This window comes from Physeter macrocephalus, chromosome 18, assembly GCF_002837175.3.
Source record: "Physeter macrocephalus isolate SW-GA chromosome 18, ASM283717v5, whole genome shotgun sequence".
Classification (NCBI taxonomy): domain Eukaryota; kingdom Metazoa; phylum Chordata; class Mammalia; order Artiodactyla; family Physeteridae; genus Physeter; species Physeter macrocephalus.
In genome coordinates, this window is record NC_041231.1 from 21,578,445 (window position 1) to 21,604,147 (window position 25,703).

The following is a 25,703-nucleotide window of genomic DNA, read 5'->3' on the forward strand; positions in this document are numbered from 1 at the left end:
TCCCACCTAGAGACTGAGTTAGAAATTAGTCACATTGACTCAAATGACTAGTGGGCCAGGGAACGATCGCTGGAAGCCACAAAGCCAGTCCCTCTCTCACCGTGCATCTTTTTTTTTTTTAAACAAGTTTTTTTATTGCAGTATAGTTGATGTACAATGCTGTGTTAATTTCTTCTGCACAGCAAAGTGATTCATTATGCATATATATACATTCTTTTTTATATTCTTTTCCATTATGGTTTAATCATAGGATATTGACTATAGTTCCCTGTGCCATAGAGTGGGACCTTGTTGTTTATCCATTCTCCGGATACTAGCTTACATGTGTTTACCCCAATCTCCCACTCCATCCCTCCCCCTCAACCTGCATCTCAGCTCCTTCTTGTGGAGGAAATGGGCTTTAGAGAAGACGGTGGAAATATTGTGAGGGGGAGGTCCTGACTGTGCCGGGAAGTGCAGCCAGAGAGAAGTGAACTAAGTAAGAACCTCAGCCTCTGAGAACAGCCCCTGTGGCACTCATGGGCCTTGTGATGGGGTGATGGGCACCGATACTTAGAACTGGAAGCAGGGCCTTAACGATCTTTCATCTTTTTTCAGGCCTCCCTCAGCCCATGAATACTACGATCCAAACGATTACATTGAAGGCATCCATCAGGAGATGGACAGGGAGGAGCTGGAGCTGGAGGTAAGAAGAACGTCCTTGTCTCGTTTTAATCGTCATTGTTAAGGCTAAGAAGTCTCAGCATGAAATGAGATTATGGATGCTCACGGAATGTCCACCTCTCGTGGCTTTCTTTTAGAAGAACCACGTTCAGTGGGTCGAGGCCTTCCTGGAACACTGCTTTGCAAGAAGAAGGGCTATTTAATAACCTTTATAGGACAACACTGCTTTTTGATGATCACTGTGACAAAGCAGAGGTTTTTAAAAAGCTGTCAAATATCTCGGGAGCTGGATTTTTGGAGTAGGATGTAGACTTTGTAAATCTTTGATATTTTGTTAACTGTATAGCAGTGGGTTCTTTAGTTCCATCTTACTTTCTAGCACCTTTGAGAATCCGATGGAAGCTGTGGTCTCTCCCTGGAAAAACGCTCCTGTCTCTAAGAGTTTGCAGGTGATATCTGGAGGGTCACTGAGCTCCCACGATATCTGCCGCATGTGGCCCCCTCTGCCTTACAGTTGTTTTTTTATATCTGATACACCAGAACCACTGTTTGCTTTCTCTTTCCCTTTAACTTAACCCAACTCCTTGAAACTAAGGTAAATTTTTTTTTCTTTTTTGTTTTTTGAATTTTATTTTATTTTTTTTTGATACAGCGGGTTCTTATTAGTTATCTGCTTCAGATGTATTAGTGTATATATGTCAATCCCAATCTCCCAATTCATCCCCCCACCCCCACTGTGCCCCCCGCCCCGCTGCTTTCCCCCCTTGGTGTCCGTAACGTTTGTGCTCTACATCCGTGTCTCTATTTCTGCCCTGCAAACCGGTTCATCTGTCCCAGTTTTCTAGATTCCACGTATATGCGTTAATATACGATATTCGTTTTTCTCTTTCTGACTTACTTCACTCTGTGTGACAGTCTCTGGGTCCATCCACGTCTCTACAAATGACCCAATGGCATTCCTTTTTAGGGCTGATATTCCATTGCATATATGTACTACATCTTCTTTATCCATTCGTCTGTCTGTGGGCATTTAGGGTGCTTCCATGACCTGGCTATTGTAAATAGTGCTGCAGTGAACAGTGGGGTGCATGTGTCTTTTTGAATTATGGTTTTCTCTGGGTATATGCCCAGGAGTGGGATTGCTGGGTCGTATGGTAGTTCTATTTTTAGTTTTTTAAGGAACCTCCATACTGTTCTCCACAGTGGCTGCACCAATTTACATTCCCACCAGCAGTGCAAGAGGGTTCCCTTTCCTCCACACCCTCTCCAGCATTTGTTGTTTGTAGATTTTCTGATGATGCCCATGCTAACTGCTGCGAGGTGATACCTCGTTGTCGTTTTGATTTGCATTTCTCTAATCATTAGTGATGTTGAGCAGCTTTTCATGTGCCTCTTGGCCATCTGTATGTCTTCTTTGGAGAAATGTCTATTTCGGTCTTCTGCCCAGTTTTTTGATTGGGTTGTAAACTGAGGAAAATTTTAAAGGAAATGCTGTATCACTAGCTCAGTCAGAAAATCATCATGCCTTGCCGTGAATAGAAGGTGCCACCCAATAGATACAGCGGACGCGAGGCAGTGTTATTCAATCGCGCTGCTTGTCGCTGATACCTGCCCAGGGCTGGGCGCCTGGGGCCCGTCCTCTCCGCTACCTCCTGATCCCTTTCTCTCTGTCTAAGGAGATGGGCTAGTATCACAGAAGTGGTAAGACTAGCCCAAACGGAGGCTTTCTTCCTAAAGGAAGTAACTTTTCTCCACGTGAACTATCCGAGAGCATCTTGCTTTTGGTGGGAGGAGGCCACTCTGAAACGCCTCCCTGGAGCCTTGTTATTCAAAGTGTGGTGCAAAGACTGGGACGGCAGCACGTGGGGGATTGTGGGAAATACAGAATCTGGGCCCTGAGACGTACAGACTCAGAATCTGCATTTTACCAAGATCCCCAGGTGTTTCGGTGCACAAGTCCCAGGGGCCCTGACCTGGAGGCCACAGGCCCAGGTAGAGAAGCCCAGGCTTCCATTTGCCCTCGTCATGGGTCACAGGATCGAGGCTTTGTGCGTTTCCTTCACTATGGTGTGAAGCTGTGCCTCCGAGCCTCGAATACCACCCACACCACCTGGGCAGAGTGCAGTCCCAGGGACTAGAGATGCCTAAGCCCCTCATGGACATTCAAGACTCTGCTCAGACTTCTTCCTTTTGTTAAATAGAAAGCGCAAAGAGAGTCTACATGCACGCTTCCATTCGTTTCTGCTCGCCTGCTTTTCCTGAGCATCTGTTACATTGACTATCCCTTTTGGTGCTAGAAAGGCAAAATCAGCAAGTCATCACCCTGCCTGCCGTCCAGGAGCTCATAGGCCCTTTGGTTCATCAGCCATTAGCTTAGACACGCGTTTTCATGTAGAAAAGCAAACTGTGGCCATTCTCCGTCTGTACAGCTCCTTTGAGCAGTTATCACGAAGTACCAGGAGTCCATACCAGGCAGGGAGGCTGCTTTTACATTTGGACTTTTGTTTAGAGCAGCTCGGATGTCACCAGGTTATTTCTGTTTAACTACGTGAACCTGGTGGTTTTGGATGAGCGGCTCCGTCTCAAGTTCTGAGACGGAGGTTCTCCCCACGGCTCTTCACCAGGAGGGAATCTCCGGGAGACAACAGTGTGTATACTTCCGGGAAGGCTCTGTTGCAGAGGCGTGTCCTTGGAAGGTCACCCGGTCGGTTCGAGAAGGTTAACGAACAGCAGCACGGCCAAGAGCTGGCGCTCCTAAAGCAGACCCGGTGTCCTGGGGGAATGGCGTGGACCACCATCCCCGCTTCCTCGCGAGATTTCTTAGAGCCGTCGACAGTGGGTCTCGGCTAGGTCCCATCGGCCTGTTGGGGCCCCCCACCCAGGCTTGCTGTGAGTAAGGGGGCCTACCTCAGCCCACCGCTCCTCGTCTTAAGTTGAATTAGATCAACATCCGCCCCTTTCGAAAAATAACCCGTTCCATGGATATTATATAGGGGGGAAATATATGAGTGTTTGGGGATATTATGGAAGCAAATGCACAGAGAAAACCAGATGTTCTCTCTTTGAAAGCACACAAAATGATCATATTTAGGTAAGTGTCAAATCCCTGTTATTGTGAAACTGCTTAGCATTAAAAGGATTACACCCCAGTATACCCAAGGGTTGAGCCGCCAAATAATTACCCGTAAATTTTCAGGTACTGAACGCCTGCTCTGGATCTTCCTGTAGGTAATTAAGATGGCAAAATAGACGTCTGAAGAAGGCTTTTCTTTTTCCTGAGTCTACTGTTTTAATTAATTTCCCAGCTGATTCATCAGTAGCATCCTAGCCGGGCTGTGAAGCTGCCGTCACCTGTGCTGTGTCTTGATGATGTCATTTTGAAACCAGGAAGGTAAAGAAAGCTACGCTCTCACCAGGGAGACTAAAATGCTCTCCAAACCTGGTGGCATAGTGTAACGTCATAAGATCTCAAGGGAAGCGAGACCGTCCTGGAGGTAATGCAGGCTGTCCCCGCCAACCTATGCCCTTTTCTTTAGCCTTCAAGGCGCAGCACCAGGGCTCCTCCGGGGAACCTTCCCCGGTCGGCCCTACCCTCACTGAGTCGGCTTCCTCACCGCCCTCCCAATTTCATCAGCACTTGACCATTCTCCTCCTGCCACCTGCAGTCAGAACCTGCCCCCTGCTCTTATTTTATCCCCCCCAGATCCTGGCCCGGCTCGGTGTGGCTCATCTCCGGGGAAGCTTCCGTACCGCTCTGGCTAAAGCAGCCCTCCCCCAGTAGGGCCATTTCCTACTTAGACTCCTCGTGCTTAGACAGTGCCTGGCAGAGGGTGGGCACCCAAGAAACATCTGTCGAATAAAGGAATAAATGCCTCGTGACCCAGTCTCACATTTCAGGACCTTGAAGGCACGTGCAGCCTTTCTAGAGACATCTCTACGTCCCCGACAGTGCCACGCATAGATAGAGAAAGTGTGAAGATGATTTCAAGAAGTATGCACAAGCAGTTCTGGATCGATAAGGTCTTAGAGGCATGCTTCAGTAACCAGTCTTCCTAGAGGTGCAGAAGCCATCAAAATTAGTCTCTGGGACGCCCTCTGATTAAAGTGGCTGTCGTTGAAACAGAAAGCTTGAATCACCCAAGGTGGAATTGCCCCCGTACTCTACTCAATTGAGCTATCGTTTCCATTTCATCTAAAATGTCAGGCTTAGCTGTTCATTTTTATCCAGCCGTCCATCTAGACCGGTAAGCAACAGGACACCAGTGGTGGGGGAGGTGTAATCCAGATAATGGTAATACATTATTCATACGAGTTTGATTAATGGTCTTCTTTGCCATCTTATCTCCATCGTCACAGACAGATATGTATTGATGCCCTCTGTGCTTTCCATGATGTACTCAATTGTGTAAGGCTCTACCTCTAGCTTGGAGTGAGAATGAAATGTTGAGAATTGACTAACCACTCAATAAGTTGGAGGAACGGCAGTTTCCACTGAGCCCCAAGACATCGTCTCTGGGGATAAGGTGGTAGAAGAGCCGAGAAGTTTCAGAGAAGTGAAGTGACTTTCCTAGGGCAGCCTGGCTTGCTAATGGCAGAGCCAAGTTTATTTTTCATTTGGATCTTTAGTCTGCCTTGGAATCTCAAGCTAATTCCGTTTTACTGAGCACCTACCATGCACGGTATATAAGGCTAGGTGCTGCTTTTAGTGCACAATTTAACTACTACTGCGTTACTGTAATTAATCTTCTTTATGAGCAGCCAAGGTAAAACCTAAATCTATACAGATCCCAAGACGGTATCGGCTCTCACAGTGTTGTATTTCCAGAGCTTCTGAAAACCTCTTACGGTTCACTCTTTGCTTAACTATCAGCAGCCAGGCTCTTCTCTATGATGTGCAACCATCCCCTGGAAATGGAGTGAGCACAACTAAGTCATAGTGCGGTTTTTTTGGTGTTCTTTTTGTTTTGTTTTGTTCTGGTTTGGTTTGTTGTTTTTGTTTTTGTTTTTTCCTGTCAAGAGATTAACCATGTTTAATTCTGGGTGATAAGAATGTAAATGATCATTCCCTTCTTTGCACTTTTCTGAATTTAATTGTTTCTACTTTAAAATCTTTTTTTAAATTTTTCAAAAAATTTTTATTTTACATTAGAGTACAGTTGATGAACAGTGTTGTATAAGTTTCAGGTAGACACAGCTTAGGGATTCAGTTAGACAGATACATGTGTCTATCCTTTTTCAAATTCTTTTCCCATTTAGGTAATTACAGAACACTGAGCCAAGTTCTCTGTGCTATACAGTAGCTCCTTGTTGGTTATCTATTTTAAATATAGCAGTGGGTACCTGTCAATCCCAGACTCCCACTCTATCCCTCCCCTGCACCTCTTCCCCCGGTAACCGTAAGTTCATTCTCTAAATCTGTGAGGGGGTTTCTGTTTTGTAAATAAGTTCATTTGTATCATTCTGTTTAGATCCTGCATATCAGCAATATCATATGATGTTTGTCTTTCTCCGTTTGACTTACATCACTTAGTGTGATTATCTCCGGGTCCATCCATGTTGCTGCAAATGGCATTATTTCATTCTTTTTCATGGCTGAGGAATAGTCCATTGTATATATGTACTGCACCTTCTTTATCCATTCATCTGTCGATGGACATTTAGGTTGCTTCCATGTCTTAGCTATTGTAAACAGCCCTGCAGTGAACATCGGGGTGCATGGATCGTTTCGAACCATGTTATTCTCCGGATATATGCCCAGGAGTAGGATTGCCGGATCGTACGGTAGCTCTATTTTTAGTTTTTTAAGGAAGCGCCATACTGTTCTCCATGGTGGCTGCACCAATTTGCATTCCCACCAGCAGTGTAGGAGGGTTCCCTCTTCTCCACACCCTCTGCAGCATTTATTGCTCGTAGGCTTTTTGATGATGGCCATTCTGACTGCTGTGAGGTAATATCTCATTGGAGTTTTGATTGCATTTCTCTAATTAGTGATGTTGAGCATCTTTTCATGTGCCTCTTGGCCATCTGTATGTCTCCTTTGGAGAAACGTCTATTTAGGTCTTCTGCCCATTTTTTGATTCAGTTGCTTGTTTTTTTGATATTGAGTCACGTGAGCTGTTTGTAAATTTTGGAGATTAACGCCTTATCAGTTGCATCGTTTGCACATATTTTTTCCCATTCTGTGGGTTGTCTTTTCGTTTTGTTTATGGTTTCCTTTGATGTGCAGAAGTTTCTGAGTTTATTTAGGTCCCATTTGTTTATTTTTGTTTTTATTTCCATTACTCTAGGAGACAGATCAAAAAAAGATCTTGCTGCGATTTATGGCAAAGAGTGTTCTGCCTATGTTTTCCTCTAAGAGTTTACAGTATCTGGTCTTATATTTAGGTCTTTAACCCATTTTGAGTTTATTTTTGAGTATGGTGTTGGAGAGTGTTCTAGTTTTATTCTTTTACATGTGGCTGTCCAGTTTTACCAGCACCATTTATTGAAGAGCTTGTCTTTTCTCCAGTGTATAGTCTTGCCTCCTTTGTCATAGATTTATTGACCGTAGGTGCGCGGGTTTATCTCTGGGCTTTCTATCCTGTTCCATTGAGCTAGATTTCTGGTTTTGTGCCAGTACCATCCTGTTTTGATGACTGTAGCTTTGAAGTATAGTCTGAAGTCAGGGAGCCTGATTCCTCCAGCTCCAGTTTTCTTTCTCAAGATTGCTTTGGCTATTCAGGGTCTTTTGTGTCTCCATACAAATTTTAGGATTTGGGGTTCTAGTTCTGTGAAAAGTGCCATTGGTTGTTTGATAGGGATTGCATTGAATCTGTAGATTGCTTTGGGTGGTTAGTCATTTTCACAATATTGATTCTTCCAATCCAAGAACATGCTATATCTCTCCATCTGCGTGTCATCTTCGATTTCTTTCACCAGTGACATCGTTTTGAGCGTACAGGTCTTTTGCCTCCTTAGGTAGGTTTCTTCCTAGGTAGTTTATTCTTTTTGATGCGATGGTAGATGGGATTGTTTCTTTAATTACCCTCTGATCTTTCATTGTTAGTGTATAGAAATGCAACAGATTGCTGTGGATTAATTTTGTATCCTGCAACTTTACCAAATTCATTGCTGAGCTCTAGTGGTTTTCTGGTGGCAACCTCAGGATTTTGTATGTATAGTATCATGTCATCTGCAAACAGTGTCAGTTTTACTTCTTCTTTTCCAATTTGGATTCCTTTTCTTTCTTCTTCCTCTCTGACTGCCATGGCTAGGACTTCCAAAACTATGCTGAACAAAAGTGGTGAGAGTGGACATGCTTGTCTCGTTCCTGATCTTAGAGGAAATGCTTTCAGTTTTTCACCACTGAGAATGATGTTTGCTGTGGGTTTTTCATAGACGGCCTTTATTACGTTGAGGTAGGTTCCCTCTGTGCCCACTTTCTGGAGAGTTTTTCGCATAAGTGGGTGTTGACCTTTGTCAAAAGCTTTTTCTGCATTGCTTGAGATGATCATGTGGTTTATATTCTTCAGTTTGTTGATGTGGTGTATCACACTGATTGATTTGTGGATATTGAAGAATCCTTGCATCCCTGGGATAAATCCCACTTGCTCATGGTGTATGATCCTTTGAATGTATTGGTGGATTGGGATTGCTAATATTTTGTTGAGGATTTTTGCACCTGGGTTCATCTGTGATATTGGCCTGTAATTTTATTTTTTGTGGTATCTTTGTCTGGTTTTGGTATCAGGGTGATGGTAGCCTCATAGAGTGGGTTTGAGAGTGTTCCTTCCTCTGCACGTTTTTGGAACAGTTTCAGAAGGGTAGGTGTTAAGTCTTCTCTAAATGTTTGAGAGACTTTGCCTGTGAAGCCATCTGGTCCTGGACTTTCGTTTGTTGGAAGATTTTTCATCACGGTTTCAATTTCAGTGCTTGTGATTGGTCTGTTCATATTTTCCATTTCTTCCTAGTTCAGTCTTAGAAGGTTGTAGCTTTCTAAGAATTTGTCCATTTTTTCCAAGTTGTCCATTTTATTGGCATATGGTTGCTTGTAGCAGTCTCTTATGATCCTTTGTATTTCTGTGGTGGGTGTCAGTTGTAACTTCTGTTTCATTTCTAATTTTATTGATCTGAGCCCTCTGTCTCTTTTTCTTGATGAGTCTAGCTAGAGGTTTGTCTATTTTGTTTGTCTTTTCAAAGAACCGGCTTTTAGTTTCATTGATCTTTGCTATTGTTTTCTTCATCTCTATTTCATTTATTTCTGCTCTGATCTTTATGATATCTTTCCTTCTACGAACCTTGGGTTCTGTTTGTTCCTCTTTCTCTCTTGCTTTAGGTGTAAGGTTAGGTTGTTTATTTGAGATTCTTCTTGTTTGCTGAGGTGAGATTGGATCGCTATAAAGTACACCCTCAGAATTGCTTTTTCTGCGTTCCATAGGCTTTGGATCATTGTGCTTTCACTGTCATTTGTCTCCAGGTATTTTTTGATTTCCTCTTTGATCTCTTCAGGGCTCCAGTGGTTGTGTAGTAGCATATTGTTGTTTAGCCTCCACGTGTTTGAGTGTTTTACAGTTTTTTTCTTGTAGTTGATTTCTAGTCTCATAGTGTTGTCATCGGAAAAGATGCTTGATGTGATTTCAGTTTTCTTAAATTTACTGAGGATTGCTTTGTTGGCCCAGCATGTGATCAGTCCTGGAGAATGTTCCATGGGCACTTATGAAGAATGTGCATTCTGCTGCTTTTGGATGGAATGCTCTGTAAATATCAGTTAAGTCCACCTGGTCTCATGCGTCATGTAAGGCCTTTGTTTCCGTATTGATTTTCTGTCTGGATGATCTGTCCATTGTCGAAAGTGGGGTGTTAAAGTCCCCCGCTATGATCGTGTTACTTTCGAGTTCTCCTTTTATAGCTGTTAGTATTTCCCTTGTATATTGAGGTGCTCCTGTGTTGGGTGCATATATATAGTTACAATTGTTATATCTTCTTTTTGGATTGATCCCTTGATCATTGTGTCGTGTCCTTCTTTGTCTCTTGTAACGGTCTTTATTTTAAAGACCATTTTGTTACTCCAGCTTTCTTGGGATTTCCATTGGCATGGAATACCTTTTAGCATCCCCTCACTTTCAGTCTGTACATGTGCCTAGATCTGAAGTGGGTCTCTTGTAGATAGCATATATACAGGTCTTGTTTTTATATCCATTCAGTGAGCCTGTGTCTTTTGGTTGGGGCATTTAATCCATTTACGTTTAAAGTAATTATCAATATGTATGTTCCTACTGCCATTTTGTTAACTGTTTTGGATTTGTTTTTGTGGGTCTTTTATCTTCCCTTCCTCTTTTGTTCTCTTGTGATTGGATGGCTAACGTTAGTGTTGTGTTTGGATTCCTTTGTCTTTTGTGTGTGTGTATCTATTGTAGATTTTCAGTTTGCGATTTCCATGAGGTTTTGATACAGCAGCGTGTATGTATATGTGTGTATGTATATATATATATATATATACATACACACACACACACACACACACACACACACACACACACACACACAGGATTGCTTTACATTGCTGGTCTTTTAATTTCAAATGCATTTTCAATCTCCTGCATTTGTGCTCTCCTCTTCTCAGCATTGCTGGTTTTGATATCATATTTGTGTGTGGATGATTCCCTACCTTTACTGTATGTTTGCCTTTACCGAAGAGCTTTTCTATTCATAATTTTCTCGTTTCTAGTTGTGGCCTTTTCTTTTCTACCGAGAGAAGTTGCTGTAGCATTTGTTGCAAAGCTGGTCTGGTGGTGCTGAATTCTCTTAGCTTTTGCTTGTCTGTAAAGCTTTTGATTTCTCCATCAAATGTGATTGAGAGCCTTGATGGGTAGAGTATTCTTGGTTGTCGGGTCTTCCCTTTCGTCACTTTAAATATATCGTGCCACTCCTTTCTGGCCTGCAGAATTTCTGCTGAGAAATCAGCTGATAACCTTATGGGAATTCCCTTGTGTGTTCTTTGTTACTTTTCCCTTGTTGCTTTTAATATCTTTTTCTATGTCTTTAATTTTTGTCAGTTTGATTGCTGTGTGTCTTGGTGTGTTCCTCCCTGGGTTTATCCTGCCTGGGACTCTCTATGCACTTCCTGGACTTGGGTGACTATTTCCTTTCCCATTTTAGGGAAGTTTTCAGCTATTAATGCTTCCACTATTTCCTCAGGTCCTTTCTCTCCCTCTCCTCCTTCCGGGACCCCTGTAAAGTGAATGTTGGTGCGTTCAGTGTTGTCCCAGAGGTCTCTGAGACTGTCTTCATTTCTTTTCATTCTTTTTTCTTTCTTCTATTCTGTGGCAGTGATTTCCATCATTCTGTCTTCCAGTTCACCTGTCCGTTCTTCTGCATCAGTTATTCTGCTATTTGTTCCTTCTAGTGTATTTTTCATTTCAGTTACTGTATCGTTCATCTCGGTTTGCTTGTTCTTTAGTTCTTCACGGTCTTTGTTAAACATTTCTTGCATCTTCTTGATCTGTGCCTCCATTCTTTTTCTGATATCTTGGATCATCTGTACTATCATTACTCTAAATTCTTCTTCGGGTAGATTGCCTGTCTCCACTTCACTTCGTTGTTCTTCGGGGGTTTTATCCTTTTCCTTCATATGGGACATATTCCTCTGCCATCTCATTTTGTCTAACTTTCTATGATTGCGGTTTCCGTTCCAGGCTGCAGGGTTGTAGTTTTTCTTGCTTCTGCTGTGAGCCCCCTGGAGGAGGAGGCTGTCTGAGAGGCTTGTGCAGGCTTCCCAGTGGGAGGCAGTGGTTCCTGCCCACTGGTGGGTGGAACTGGGTCTTGTCCTTCTGGCGGGTGGGGCCATGCCAAGGGGCGTGCCTAGAGGGCTGTAGGCTCCGGAAGACTTTATGCAGGCTGTCTGCTGATGGGTGGGGCTGTGTTCCTGCCCTGCTGGTTGTTTAGCCTGAGGCATCCCAGCACTGGAGCCTGCAGGCTGTTGGGTGGGGCCAGGACTTGGTAAGAAAATGGCAGCCTCCAGGAGGGCTCATGCCAATGAGTACTCCTCAGAACTGCTGCCGCCAGTGCCTCTGTACCCTCAGTGAGTCACAGCCAATGCCCATCTCTGCAGGAGACCCTCCAATACTAGCAGGTAGGTCTTGCCCAGAGTCTTAGGAAGTCACTGCTTTTTTTCCCTGGCTCCCAGTACGCAAAGGACCCTGTGTGTGCCCTCCAAGAGTGGACTTTCTGTCCTACTGTCCTGTGGAATTCCTGCAATCAAACCCTGCTGGCCTTCAAAGCCAGACTCTCTGAGGGCTCCTTCCTCTGGTAACCAGACCCCCAGGCTGAGGAGCCTGACGTAGGACTCAGAATTTTCACTCCTGTGGGAGAACTTCTGTGGTGTAATTATCTTCCAGCTTGTGAGTCGCTCCCCCGCTGCCCCCCGGTGGGTATGGGATTTGATTTTATGGCAGTTCCACCCGCTCCTACCATCTTGTTGTGGCTTCTTTGTCTTTGGATGTAGTATATCTTTCTGTGGTAGCTTCCAGGGGTTTTTTCGTCCATGGTTGTTGAGCAGTTAGTTGTGATTTGGATGTCTTCGTAAGAAGCGGTGAGCTCACATCCTTCTACTCCACCGTCTTGTCTCTGTCCTCGTGTGGCTTGTGACACTTTTCCAACTCTGTTTAGAGTTCCCAAGAAGATCCAGATAACACAAGGAAATATTATAGCCCATGCTATCTTAACATCATTGTCAAGTACGTACCTAGAGTAAACCCCAGAAGAATACCCTGTGCTTTGTTTGTTTGTTTGTTTTATAAATTTATTTATTTACTTTTGGCTGCGTTGGGTTTTTGTCGCTGCACGCGGGCTTTCTCTAGTTGCCGTGCGTGGAGGCTACTCTTCATTGAGGTGTGTGGGCTTCTCATTGCGGTGGCTTCTCGTTGCGGAGCACGGGCTCTAGGAGCGCGGGCTTCAGTGGTCGTGGCTCACGGGCTCAGTAGTTGTGGCGCACGGGCTTAGTTGCTCCGCGGCATGTGGGATCTTCCCAGACCTGGGCTTGAACCCGTGTCCCCTGCATTGGCAGGCGGATTCTTAACCACTGCGCCACCAGGGAAGTTCCCCTGTGCTTTATTATTACTGACAGTGTGCTTTACCAGCATCTGTTTCTCCAGTACCACGCATCCTTTTTAGAACCAGACCGTTTCCAAGATAGAAAGCGGCCCCTAGAGGACTGCCCTTAAAGTAGAATTGCGCTCCCCTTCTTGAGTCTGGTTTAAAGGATCAAGTGCTCAAGCTGTGCTTCGCAGCCAGCTGGAATTGGGGTCGGGCATGGGGCTTGGACATCCTCAGGCGAGTGTTTCAGATTGGAGTTGGCTCCTCCCATGCACTGCCCCGACACACAGCACATGCCTCAGGCCGCAGCCAGGCCTGGGCTTCTCCTCCACAGCAAGGACGCAAGTTGGCCTTTGCAGTTTTTAAGTCAAGTCCATCCCAAGTGAGAATGTGAGTGTCCCCATGACAGCCTGTCCTGGGAAAATTTGCAGTGGGATTTAAAGGCTCAGCGCAGTGCTGGGCTGTGTATCATTCTGCTACAGTGAGGAAGCCTTGTTTGCAGAATATCAGTGACTGCAAACAGACCTGGTAATCAGAACCTCTTCTCTACCAGGCAAAAATATGTCATGTTTCAGCAACATGTGTTGTATGTAACGTAAGTCCAAACAGCATTTATGGGGAATCTATGACTAATTTTCGAACCACATATGGCACTAATGGCAGCATATAAAAAGGGTTTAAGTAAGGAAGAGCGTAAGATACTGTTCTTGAGTAATTATCAGTGATTCAGGTGAAAATACTTTAAAGCAACAAATGTTTTAGGATATCCTCCATGCCAGCCTGCCGTTTTGTTCTAAGGAAGTTGCCTCTTGTTATAGTAGTTCTTCACATTTCTGTCATTCAAAATATTGACACAAAATAGAGTAGGAATGCTTTTCAAGTTAGGTTTTGATCAAAATCATATTGATTGTAGATCGCAGACTGCACACATTTGGGGGACTAGGCCAAACGCATGAAATCTTTTTTTACGTGTCAGACCTTCATCTGTCACATTCCTTATGAGTCTTCCTTTTTCCTACTTGAATACTCCTAGTACGTCATGCTGCTTTTTTCCCAGGACATCAGTGCCAGACTTTTCACTTTCCCAAGTTCTTAAATGGAGGCCTCAGTTCTACATGTGTATTACAGAGTCATGCTTCTCAGACTCTCGGCGATGAAAGACCGGGGGGACCAGGTTAGCCGGTTGGTTTAGTTTTTAACATGTCACTGACCAATACGTGATTCTACCATGAGTGACTCCATAGCTCACCCCTTGCCACTTCAGCTCAATAGTACCTGACGCAGTCTTACGCCGTGGTCAGTGAGGCAAGTCTGCTAATCCTATCCTTGGCTATCATGACAGTGTCTAAGTGCTATAAAAATTTCTAAACACTGCCCTCATTTTCTGCACCTACCTCGCCGTGACCTTGAAGCAAACTTTGAGTCATGGTAGAATGAAGCCCAGTGGAGCTCTGGTATCTTTTGACCTTTCTTAAGAGCTGTTCACCTTGGTGGCCAATCATTCAGTGAAAACTATAACCTGTATTCTCATTTTTATTCTGGGAAAAGTCATATCACAATGTTTATTATCTTTCTAAGTTTTCTTCTTACAGCCTCTCCAGTTACCCTTCTCCCTCTGCTTTGGTTGCACGTGAACTTGTTCCAGAACCAGCTGGCTTCCACGTTGAAGCCAGGGCTCTGTGGCAGCGGTGGGGCTGCAGTGGTGCATCTGGAGCCAAACGAGTAATCAGGAAATTCCACGGATTTACACTGCCTCTTAGGAAGCGCCGAAACGGAGAAGGTCTTCCCTTTTGCCTGTACCCACGTGAAGTGTAACCTGAGACAGAGACTTGGGCATGCGTTTGAAACATGAGGATGATGTGGGCCTAGTATATTTGCGGTATGCAAATGGGTTATTCCAAAGTACCTGGAAAGAATGTGCCCTCGTGGTTAAACTCGTGCTACCTCTCTGATTGCTTAGTCTTTTTCTCAAAACACGAGAAAAGAAATTTCCATCCAACTCAACTGAATTATCAGAAATTGAGGGGATTTCATTTAAGGGAAACGTGCCAGGTTGCTAAAGCTATAATGAGGAAGTCATTGAATTAATTAACATGTCCACATTCAGAAAATAAAATTATCTTACTGGGGGGCATGAGAAATACATGCACTCGGCTGCAAACAACGGCTGTGACTTCAGGCAAGAAGCTGCCTGCACGTATTGTACTGCGGTTTTCTGTGGACTGTCTCTGGGCCGGTCACTGTGATGAGAGCTCGGCAGTCTCGTCTCAGTGACTCTTCACCCTGTCCAAGCGGCAGGGTGACATGCGCTAGTGAGGAAGCAGGCTTAGATATAGTAACAAGCCCCTGAAACCCCGTGATGAAGCTGCTAGAAAGAGCTAGAGTGGGAATCTGCACACAGGTCTGCCTGTCTTCCGAGCCTCAGCTCTTCAGCACCACACTGTACTCTACACGTCAGCCGGAAAGCCTGCTGAAAATATCGAGCAGATCACGGCAGTCTTCACTTTAAACGTTGTCCAAGGCTTCCCGTGATGCTGAAATCGAATCTGAGCTCCCCGACTCTGGCCCGTTGGCCCCACTGCCTGGCTATGCTCAGCCCGCCTCTCTCTCCCTCGTTCACAGGGCTTCAGCCCTCCCGGCCCCAGGGCCTTTGCACCTCCTGTTCTTCTGTCTCGAAAGTGTCCATGGTATTGGGCACCCAGGGGAGGGTTCCGTAAGTATCTGCTATGTAACTGTGTTGAGCTTTGACCACAAAAACCACTGTGCCCTCACCAAGAAGAGCCGAGAGAGAGAAGATATTTCCAGAGACAGACCCCATCTCAGAGCTCCTGCTGGTTGGCAAGCAGCTAACACTAAACAAACACCAGACTGGGGCCTCTGCCTGAGAACTTACCATCAGGCAGCCCTTGGCCCTTCGTGCTGCCGCGTCTCATGTGGGTGGTTGGCAGGATGGGTGGAAAGGGAGACTTGGCCCATGAACGCATTCAGAGCACCACGCCACTTCCTCCAAGGGTCCAGCGATTTTCTAAGTTCTGACTTCATTCCGAAGCGCAGGTCAATTGGCAAATACAGTGGCGTTCCCTGGGCCCTTGTGTCTCGTGTTTGGGCTCGCTTTGCTTTTATCTTACTTAATTTGCTGTAATAGCGGTGGAAACGAATTTCTTGACTGTAAATATCACAGCTGTTGGGGAAAGGCATTAATTGCGTGCTATCACGTCGTTACCCTCCTTCCTTGGATCAATTTCTGTGTAGTCTGTTTGCAAGTTCTGGTACTGGGCCTATTAACAGAACACAACGGGAAATAATCTCACCAAACACATTGGAGACGTTTGTACTAAAATGGCTGGATGGTTTGGGGTTTGGAAATATTCTTGTTTGTGGCAGACGTTGAAAGAATGCTTTTTAAAAGCCCGACCCCACAAGTCTTGACGCTGAGTGAAATATGGGTAATTTTTCTTTGGGGGGGATCAATAAAATAACTATTTTCAAAATGACTTTATATTGACCGAAAGGTCAGAAATGCCCTGGGCATTGATCCCATGCCCGTAATCACTTTTTTGTTTAGTAAGTTAACTGCTCTGCCCACGTCCAATGCAAAGAAATCCAGTTCATCATTTAAACAAAATGTTTTTTTTAAAGCATCTGACGTCCTCCCAGCCCTCACTGCCTGCCGGGGTCTCACAGGGAATGCCCTTTCTTTGTCTAGGAAGTGGATCTCTACAGAATGAACAGCCAGGACAAGCTGGGCCTCACAGTATGCTACCGGACGGACGATGAAGATGACATTGGGATTTATATAAGCGAGGTATCGGGGCTGATTTTTTATAACTATCATAGCAAGAGCAAGAGAGTTGCTGTCATTTTTTTTTTTTTTTTTTTTTGCCTTTTGCCTTTTATGTGTTAACCCACCTTAACTCTGGCTCACTGAGATGTCTTTGGAAAGACGCAGACAGATTTCTCTGTCCCCTTTATCACGCTCCATGGAGTTACATCTTCACATAGGGGTTAAGTTCTACTGTCGGCACAGAAGACAGAACTACCCTTCAGAAGCCTGCAAATCGCCCATAAAATGGAGCCGTTTACATGGCTTTGTGTGTTCAACCCGGAGGGAAGAGCAGATTCACATTTCCCTTCTCGTGTTCATTGAATGGGATGGGGGAGGGCATCATTTACACTTTTTAAAGTATTTCTGTGTCTGTTTCTCTTTTTTCTTTTCTTTTGGTGCAGTGTGTATAGTCGAATTCACGTAAGTTCAGTGCAACTTCAAAGTGCATAGACGGAAGCTATCTTGATCTTCCCAGAGAAGACAATGCAAAGCAACTGATTTCAGGATGGATACCTTTACCACGCACTGCCCTTTTTGCAAGCACAGAAACCCCATCTTGTCAGGAAATAAAATCCATCCCCATGGGATGAATCAAGGGATGTGTCTGCTAGGCTTAATAATTATCCCTTTGGGTACACTTCACCCACCAAGCTTAAGTTGGCCCGTCATTAGTGCGTTTTGGGGCTGTCTCTCCCAAACTCAATCCCACTTGTCTCAATTATATTTCATTTTTAAAGTTACTTTCCAAAATTTAATATACACATTTGGTAAAATAATTAAGCTCTGCTTGCTAGCCCACATGATGAAGGGTACCCTTTAACCTGCTGGACAGCGCACTTTTGATTTTCATTCCTGTGCATGGAACAGGAGTCAGCTGTGCCTCTCCATCCCCTCAGGTCACCAGGGTCTGTGCCTCTCCATCCCCTCAGGTCACCAGGGTCTGTGCGCACTGCTGTGTAGCAGGGTTGCCGTGCAAGGATCCCGGAACACAGCCTGGAAAGGCCTTGGAAACAGATCAGTCCCTGTCCGCCTCCCTCTGCATGACCCCGAGTCTTGTAAACATTTCGGTGCCAAACGAAAACAGAGGGACGAGCACGACTATGTGTGAGAGGCAGACTTTGGAAAGGGCTGTTGTTAATTTTCGTGCGTGTTTAAGTTACCCACTCAGTGCTGAGGTGTCTGCTGTGTGTTTCAGATCGACCCTAACAGCATCGCGGCCAAGGATGGGCGCATCCGAGAAGGAGACCGCATCATCCAGGTAGGTCAGCTTCCTCTGTTTGTTTATCACTAAAGAAAGAGCAAACTGGTTCTCATAATAGCTTTGGGGTGGACATGCAGAAGTTAACAAACGGGGGGTCGCAAATATCAGGTGTGTGGTGAGGCCAGAGAAGGTAATGGCTGAAGTACAAGCTATGGAAAATACCTGGCAACAGGGTGTGGTGAGGCTTGAGACAAACTGGAGGGAGGACGCATGCCCCACCTAAACAGGAAAGCTGCCCCAGCGCTTTCCAGCATATGAGCCAGCTCCTCTCCTCTCCTTTCCTTTCCCTTCTCTCTGGGCCACAGACAACACATTAGTGGGCCAAATCAGGCCCACGGTTCTTGTGAGCCAAAATCATGCTCATCTGAGCTTTCTCTGAAGGATTAATTTTGGACCGAACATTGCCAGTTTGAGCTAGCTTTTAAACTCCATGGCTCAGCATTTAACTAGTATATGCCATGGCTTTTAAGAGTAGTTTCTTTATCTGTAAAGGATACCTGTTGCTCTTTCGAGTCAAAAGGAGACCAGTCTTTTTTTTTTTCCCTTTCACTGTCTTTTAATTTAAGCTTTAATTATTGTTTTAACAAGTAACAGTTTTTATTGTAGTACAGTTGATTTACAATGTTGTGTTAGTTACAGCTGTACAGTAAAGTGACTCAGTTATACATGTGTATACATTCTATTATTTTCCATCACGGTTTAATCACAGGAGATTGGCTATAGTTCCCTGTGCTACACACAGTGTAGGACCTTGTTGCTTATCCATTCTCTACATATACCAGTTTGCCTCTGCTAATCCCAGACTCCCAATCCAACCCTCGTCCCCCTTGGCAACCACCGGTCTGTTCTCTGTGTCCGTGAGTCGGTTTCTGCTTCATAAATAGGTTTATTTGTGTCATATTTTAGGTTCCACGTACGAGTGCTATCATGAGATAGTTGTCTTTGTCTTTCTGACTTCCTTCACTTAGTATGATAATCTCGAGTTGCATCCACGTCGCTGGAAAAGGCATCGTCTCATTCTTTCTTGTTGATGGCCGAGTAATATTCCATTGTCTGTATGTACCACACCTTCTTTATCCATTCATCTGTCCATGGACGTTTAGGTTGCTTCCATGTCTTGGCTGTTGTAGCAAACAGTGCCACAGTGAACACTGGGGTGCGTGTGTCGTTTGGAATGAATTATAGTTTTGTCTGGATATATGCCCGGGAGGGGCACTGCTGGATCATATGGTAATTCTATTACCGTCTTTTTTAATCTCACAGAAATTGAGAGGCTCTGGTTCATGGGTAGAAGACTTGGCTTCTACCTCTGCTCATTCCTGTCTTCTCATTTCGAACCCACTGTGTTTATACCTAGCACTGCCTACCTCACTGCGAGGAATTTTCATTTCCTTTTTCCACCGCTTATTCTTACACTTGCCCTGACTTCGGCCCAGACTGTCATTCCTGACGGGGCTGAGCCCTCGGGAGTCACGGCCTTTTCAGCGGCTCTCGTTTTCCACTAGCATCTGCCATTGGCCACGGAAGGACCGAGTTCCTTATCTGGCCCTCCCTGCCTCCCGGACACCCCCACGTCCCCTCGTTGACCAAGATCCGTCACCCCCTTTGCTGCCCGTTCCTTCACTGGCATAGAGAGTCGGAGGGCAGGCTCCCCTTCCGGCTCGGTGGGGCCACTGCCGTGTACCCTGCAGCTGAGACCTCCAGACCAGCAGAGCTCGGAGGTGCCAGAGAGTGATCAGGTGTGATGGTGAGAGACTCCCTCCCGCTTGACCTCCTGTCCCACCTTAAAACATTAACGTGTGAAACTGGGAACAGAGAACACTCTGCCTAATTCCAGCACGTTCGCGTACAACCCCCACTGGCGCTCTCTTCTCCGATAGTATCTGAAAATTAGCTGTAGTCGTGCTTTTAGCATATTCCACGTAGACTCCTGCCTGAGTATATTTAATTAATTATGTGTCATGAAATTGCTTAGATGTTTTCCCTCTTCACAGCGCTGTGATTCTTCTCAGGGCTGCCTTTTGGAGTCCCAGCTACTTCTGTTCACGTAGCCTCCTCCCGTGCACTACCCCCGTGGAGGCTGTCACGTAGACCAGGGACCCTGCGTCAGTTTGCGCAAGGCCGTTCCTTCTGCAAACCAGCGTAGTCTCTTCAAGCGGCCTGGAAGTTCTCTGTTCCAGCTGTGAGTGGGTGACAGATGCAGGCCTGCAACAGTGCCGAATGATTCTGCACGACTTAATCAGGCTACTTGTCCACCCCTGCACCTTTTTCTTTCTAGATTAACGGGATAGAGGTACAGAACCGCGAAGAGGCCGTGGCTCTTCTAACCAGTGAAGACAACAAGAACTTTTCCTTGCTAATTGCAAGGCCCGAACTCCAGGTGAGTCAGCTTCCGGCACGTGAAGCCGGGTCTGTAGTTCTAAAATCAGGACCAAAGTCCCTGGCCCGGCAGAACACTGCCCACGTATCGAATGTGAACTTGAAGGTACTCCGTACCCCGGAAAGGTAATCTGAGTTGCTCGGACTTCCAATCTGTTTCTCGTTTTGACCTTTTAAGGAGCGTGCTGACATCCACCCTGGCATTTACACAGCGGGCCCTGCACGTTCGGTAACGCAGGGAGCCTAATGCAGGAAAAGAGGAGGGAACATAAGGGCATGGCAAACACAGCCAGGGTCATGCCCGTCAACATGTTTGACTTCCCAGGACCTGACCGGTATCTGTGTGGGTCTCATTTACAGCTGCAGAGTGTTAAGGAACGTACAGCACGACGATTGTAGTTAATAAACTTCAGGGGTGCTCATCACCAAAAAAATAGTAACTGTGACACACGTTAGTTACTTGACCGGTAATTATTTCACTACGTATATGCACATCAAATCATCGTGACGTACATCTGCCACGTAGTACAGCTTTTACTGTTAAAAAAAAAAAAAAAAAAAAAAAAAAAGGAAAGAAACAGCAGACTCTTCCTTAAAGGGCCAAAGAAGAAGTACGATTGGCTTTGGGAGCTGAATATATGGTCTCTGGTGCAGTTGCTGGCCTCTGCCGTTGCAGTGCAGAAGCAGCCGCAGACAATACGTAACCCAAGGGGCTCGGCTGTGTTCCAGTTCCAGTTTGGAAACAAACAAAAATAGGCCAGATTTGGCCCACGGGTGGGAGACGTCAGACCCCCGACTGGTCTGCTTTTTAACGGGCACGCTTTGGTCAGCAGACTCTTCCTTAAAGGGCCAAAGAAGAAGTACGATTGGCTTTGGGAGCTGAATATATGGTCTCTGGTGCAGTTGCTGGCCTCTGCCGTTGCAGTGCAGAAGCAGCCGCAGACAATACGTAACCCAAGGGGCTCGGCTGTGTTCCAGTTCCAGTTTGGAAACAAACAAAAATAGGCCAGATTTGGCCCACGGGTGGGAGACGTCAGACCCCCGACTGGTCTGCTTTTTAACGGGCACGAGAGAGAGAAGAGCCTGATAAAAGTGAGAGGCCTTGCCCAAGACGAACTCTTCCCGTACTGTAAGTGCCTTCTCTTTGGGGCCTGCTAAACTTGTGTGCGGGCCGTCAGGTAGACGAGCAGGCAGGGCCAGGGCTCCTGCACGCCACCCCTACACTCGGTGGCCTCCTTCACCGAAAGGAGCTAACCTGCGGGAGACGGCTTCACCCTCCAACAGTAAAACAGCAGACCACAGCCCCGTTCCCCCAGACGTGTCGGGTGGGGGCTGTCGTCTTCACCGTGAGGATGGGGTAGTTGTCCGTCGTAGAGCACAACCCCAGGCAGCCTGCATTTCGATGATTCCCGGAGGGGGCCCCAGAAGTATTTCGCCCCAAGGTTACCGTCCTTTCTTAAAAATAAGTAAATAGACAAAATGAAAGCGAAAGGAGCCTCAGCTGAAGCATGTGTGGGCGGCTGCCTCTCCCCAGCTGGACGAGGGTTGGATGGACGACGACAGAAACGACTTTCTGGACGACCTGCACATGGACATGCTGGAGGTGCAGCACCACCAGGCCATGCAGTTCACCGCCGGCGTGCTGCAGCAGGTACCGCCCCCGCCAGCCCCTGCGCCCTCCCGGCGGCGGGGAAACCCGGCCCCCCCGCACCTGCCTCGGGATGCCGAAGACCCTGAGCAGCCCAGCTGCCGCCGGGAAGACGGCCCGGAAACTAACTAAGTAGCTGAGTGCGTTTCCGTTCGCCCGAGTGAAGGGCAAGCCCATAGTTTCAGTGTCCCTGACCGCGAGAGTGCCGTGTGGCTTATAAAAGCAAGAGCAGTCATGCCCGGGTGTACCCCTGACCTTCTGATAGGCGTTTCGAAACCACACCCCCTGTGCCGGCATTACTGTGTTGCTAGATCAGAGAAATTTAAAAAGTCATGTTTTCAAAAGCAAAGCAATTCCCTCTGTTTAACCTGAGCTGCTGGGCACCCTTTCCGTCCCTTCTATGCCACCACCATTGTCAGAGAGACCCTAACTACCTACGTACCTACCTACTAATCGAGGGCCTTAGGAGCTAAAAGGACGTCGTCTGTGCCTCCTGCTTCCCGTGCGTGCACAGGGCTCCTCGAATGGCTGGAATCATTCGGTGAGGTAAGGTGACTATCGTCCTCCTTTCCCAGGTGCGGAAACTGAGGCCGCGAAGGAGGTTCAGTGGCTCCCCCAGCTCAGGCTGACCGGGTAGTTGAGCCGTAGCTAATTCCCTCCCAGGCCCTCCTCCTCCTACAGCAAGACCCACGCCTGGGAACTGCACCCCCGGCGTCCCTCACTGTGCCCGTGTGTTCTTGTTTTCTGTCGTGTAGAAGAAGCACGAGGAAGACGGGGGAACCACAGACACGGCCACCATCCTGTCCAACCAGCACGAGAAGGACAGCGGCGTGGGCCGGACGGACGAGAGCACGCGCAACGACGAGAGCTCAGAGCAGGAGAACAACGGCGACGACGCCCCCGCGGCCTCCCCGCCGCTGGCCGGGCAGAGGAAGCTCACGTGCAGCCAGGACACCCTGGGCAGCGGCGACCTGCCCTTCAGCAACGAGTCCTTCATCTCGGCCGACTGCGCCGACGCCGACTACCTGGGCATCCCGGTGGACGAGTGCGAGCGCTTCCGCGAGCTGCTGGAGCTCAAGTGCCAGGTGAAGAGTGCCAGCCCCTACGGCCTCTACTACCCGGGCAGCCCCCTGGACGCCAGCAAGAGCGACCCGGAGAGCGTGGACAAGGAGCTGGAGCTGCTGAACGAGGAGCTGCGCAGCATCGAGCTGGAGTGCCTCAGCATCGTGCGCGCGCACAAGATGCAGCAGCTCAAGGAGCAGTACCGCGAGCCCTGGATGCTGCACAACAGCGGCTTCCGCAACTACAACACCAGCGTCGACGTGCGCAGGCGCGAGCTCTCGGACATCACCGAGCTCCCCGAGAAGTCCGACAAAGACAGCTCGAGCGCCTACAACACCGGCGAGAGCTGCCGGAGCACCCCGCTCACCTTGGAGATGTCCCCCGACAACTCCCTGAGGCGAGCGGCCGAGGGCGTCGGCGGTCCCGGCGGCAGCGAAGGCGCCGCCGGGACCACCGAGGCGTACGGGCCGTCCCCAAGGAATCTGCTCTCCATCACGGAAGACCCCGAAGTGGGCTCCCCGGACTACAGCCCTTCCCCTGAAGAGCTGGACCCCAGCCCGGCCCTGGAGGGCAAGGAGGGGAAACCCGGCGACGGCAGCGGGAGCCCCACCCCCAGCCAGAAGCTGGGCGGCGGCTCGTACCTGTCGCCCTTCCCGCACTCCCCCTACAAGCACGCCCACATCCCGGCGCACGCGCAGCACTACCAGAGCTACATGCAGCTGATCCAGCAGAAGTCGGCCGTGGAGTACGCGCAAAGCCAGATGAGCCTGGTGAGCATGTGCAAGGACCTGAACTCTGCCAACCAGTCGGAGCCGAGAATGGAGTGGAAAGTGAAGATCCGGAGCGACGGGACGCGCTACATCACCAAGCGGCCGGTGCGGGATCGCCTGCTGCGGGAGCGCGCGCTCAAGATCCGCGAGGAGCGCAGCGGCATGACCACGGACGACGACGCGGTGAGCGAGCTGAAGATGGGGCGGTACTGGAGCAAGGAGGAGAGGAAGCAGCACGTGGTGAAGGCCAAGGAGCAGAGGCGGCGGCGCGAGTTCATGATGCAGAGCCGGCTCGACTGCCTGAAGGAGCAGCAAGGGGCCGACGACAGGAAGGAGATGAACATCCTGGAACTCAGCCACAAAAAGATGATGAAGAGGAGGAACAAAAAGATATTTGATAACTGGATGACGATCCAAGAACTCTTAACCCACGGCACGAAATCTCCAGACGGCACTAGAGTATACAATTCGTTCCTATCGGTGACTACTGTATAATTTTCACTTCCGTGTTATGTACATAAGAGAGAACGCTACCGTTGAGGTAGCAATTCCTGCCTCGTTCAATGCGGCAAGCTTTTGTATATAAGATAAATAGCGTCATCATGTTTGTTTAGAGTCGAAATCAGCGAGCCCTACCCACTCACTCCGGGTGTGTGTCTGTCTTAGCTCTATTTTAAGCGGAGAAAAACCACCCTTAACTGTCTTGGAAGGCAACATTAACAAAACACAGAGCTTTTTTTCAACTAGCAGCAATGGTACTTTTTATACCCGTTACCTTTTACATGAAGTTTTTACATTTCAAAGAGATCTTTTACTAAGCATACCTTCACAGAATAATAATTTGTTTGTTTACACACTATATTCATATACGAAAGGTAAACACGTTTTTTTTTTTTGCCTGCCGAAAACTCAGATACGACTGCCAGAGGGAAACAAGGTTTTTTTTTTTTGCCTGCCGAAAACTCAGATACGACTGCCAGTTATGTATTTTTAATGGAACCCTACTTTACTTTATAATATGTGAGTGACCGTTTAACATTATTATTTAGGTCAAAGCTTCAGCTCCAAAAACCACCAAACTCGCTGGTTCACGAGGTCTACGACACATAACCAAACCAGCAGTGTTTGTTTGTTTGTTCGTTTAGAACTGGGATACGCATTTAAACATTCTTCTTCTGGTTAAAGTTCCCAAGAGAGTGTGAAGGTTTTTAACAGAAGGCAAACTATAACGCAGCTTCGTGGAAGTTTAAAGCATGTTTGCAGCTACTGCAACCCGTTGGAGGACTTTGCATGTACAGGAAAGTGGTGGATGGAGACGGTTTGTGGAATTTTAAGTGCTCACTCTAGGAAACATTTGCTTTGTAGATTCGAAGGGACAGACTTTTACGAGCAAATTCAGAGAACCATGGTTAGTTATAAACAGTAAGTAAAATGAAGTTAAAATAAATTATTTTCTATTATTTGATATGTTTTGAAGTGATTCCTCATTTTGCAGTGGTGCCTATAAAAATAAAAGCCTTTTGCAGTGTGTATTTTTATTTTTTTTCCTTCGTTGTAGTTCCCTGCTGCCTCGGAAGAAACTGAGTGTTTCACATCATCCCCTACCTTCATTCGGCCCGGAATCCAAAGACAGGTCTGTTTGTTTGTTTGTTAGGAAAAAAGCAATCATCAATCAATCAAACTCACCGTTTAATCTAGCATTGGAATGACTGTCTGTCTGTCTTGCAGAAAGCCTCAACTTGGCCCACTATGCTATATATGCTATAAAACTGGAATAACTGAGCAAGTTTAGCAACCAAGCTCGTGTTCACAATGCAACCCCTTTGGTTTACTGCCACCGTTACTGCCTGTCAGTAATATCTAACAAACATCTCTGAGTAGCATCCCTGAGTAGCTAGGCCCAACTTTCCATTTCTAAGATGCATCGGCAAAAGCCACAATATTTTCGTAGCATAGCAAGGGTCACCAAAGTGGGTGGGCTTCAAAACTGGTATCTTTCACACCCCAACACCCCACAGGAGC

General features: G+C 46.9%; 1 protein-coding gene across 5 annotated transcripts in view; it reads left to right on the forward strand.

Annotated features, from left to right (window-relative positions):
* PDZRN3 (PDZ domain containing ring finger 3) overlaps positions 1-25,314 on the forward strand; it is a 175,833-nt gene extending 150,519 nt beyond the window's left edge. For 2 of the 5 annotated variants that reach the window (XM_028478758.2, XM_024124098.3), the window contains 7 exons: positions 598-685; positions 16,442-16,540; positions 17,757-17,819; positions 20,101-20,202; positions 21,736-21,852; positions 22,605-24,161; positions 25,047-25,146. In XM_028478758.2, the coding sequence (XP_028334559.1) occupies positions 598-685; positions 16,442-16,540; positions 17,757-17,819; positions 20,101-20,202; positions 21,736-21,852; positions 22,605-24,161; positions 25,047-25,094 (2,074 nt within the window). In that variant the 3' untranslated portion in view covers positions 25,095-25,146. Of the gene's footprint in view, positions 1-597; positions 686-16,441; positions 16,541-17,756; positions 17,820-20,100; positions 20,203-21,735; positions 21,853-22,604; positions 24,565-24,618; positions 25,147-25,239 lie in introns of those variants that run through there. The other 3 variants (XM_028478759.2, XM_028478761.2, XM_024124097.3) reach the window with 3 other exon arrangements.
* Positions 25,315-25,703: the final 389 nt, after the last annotated feature.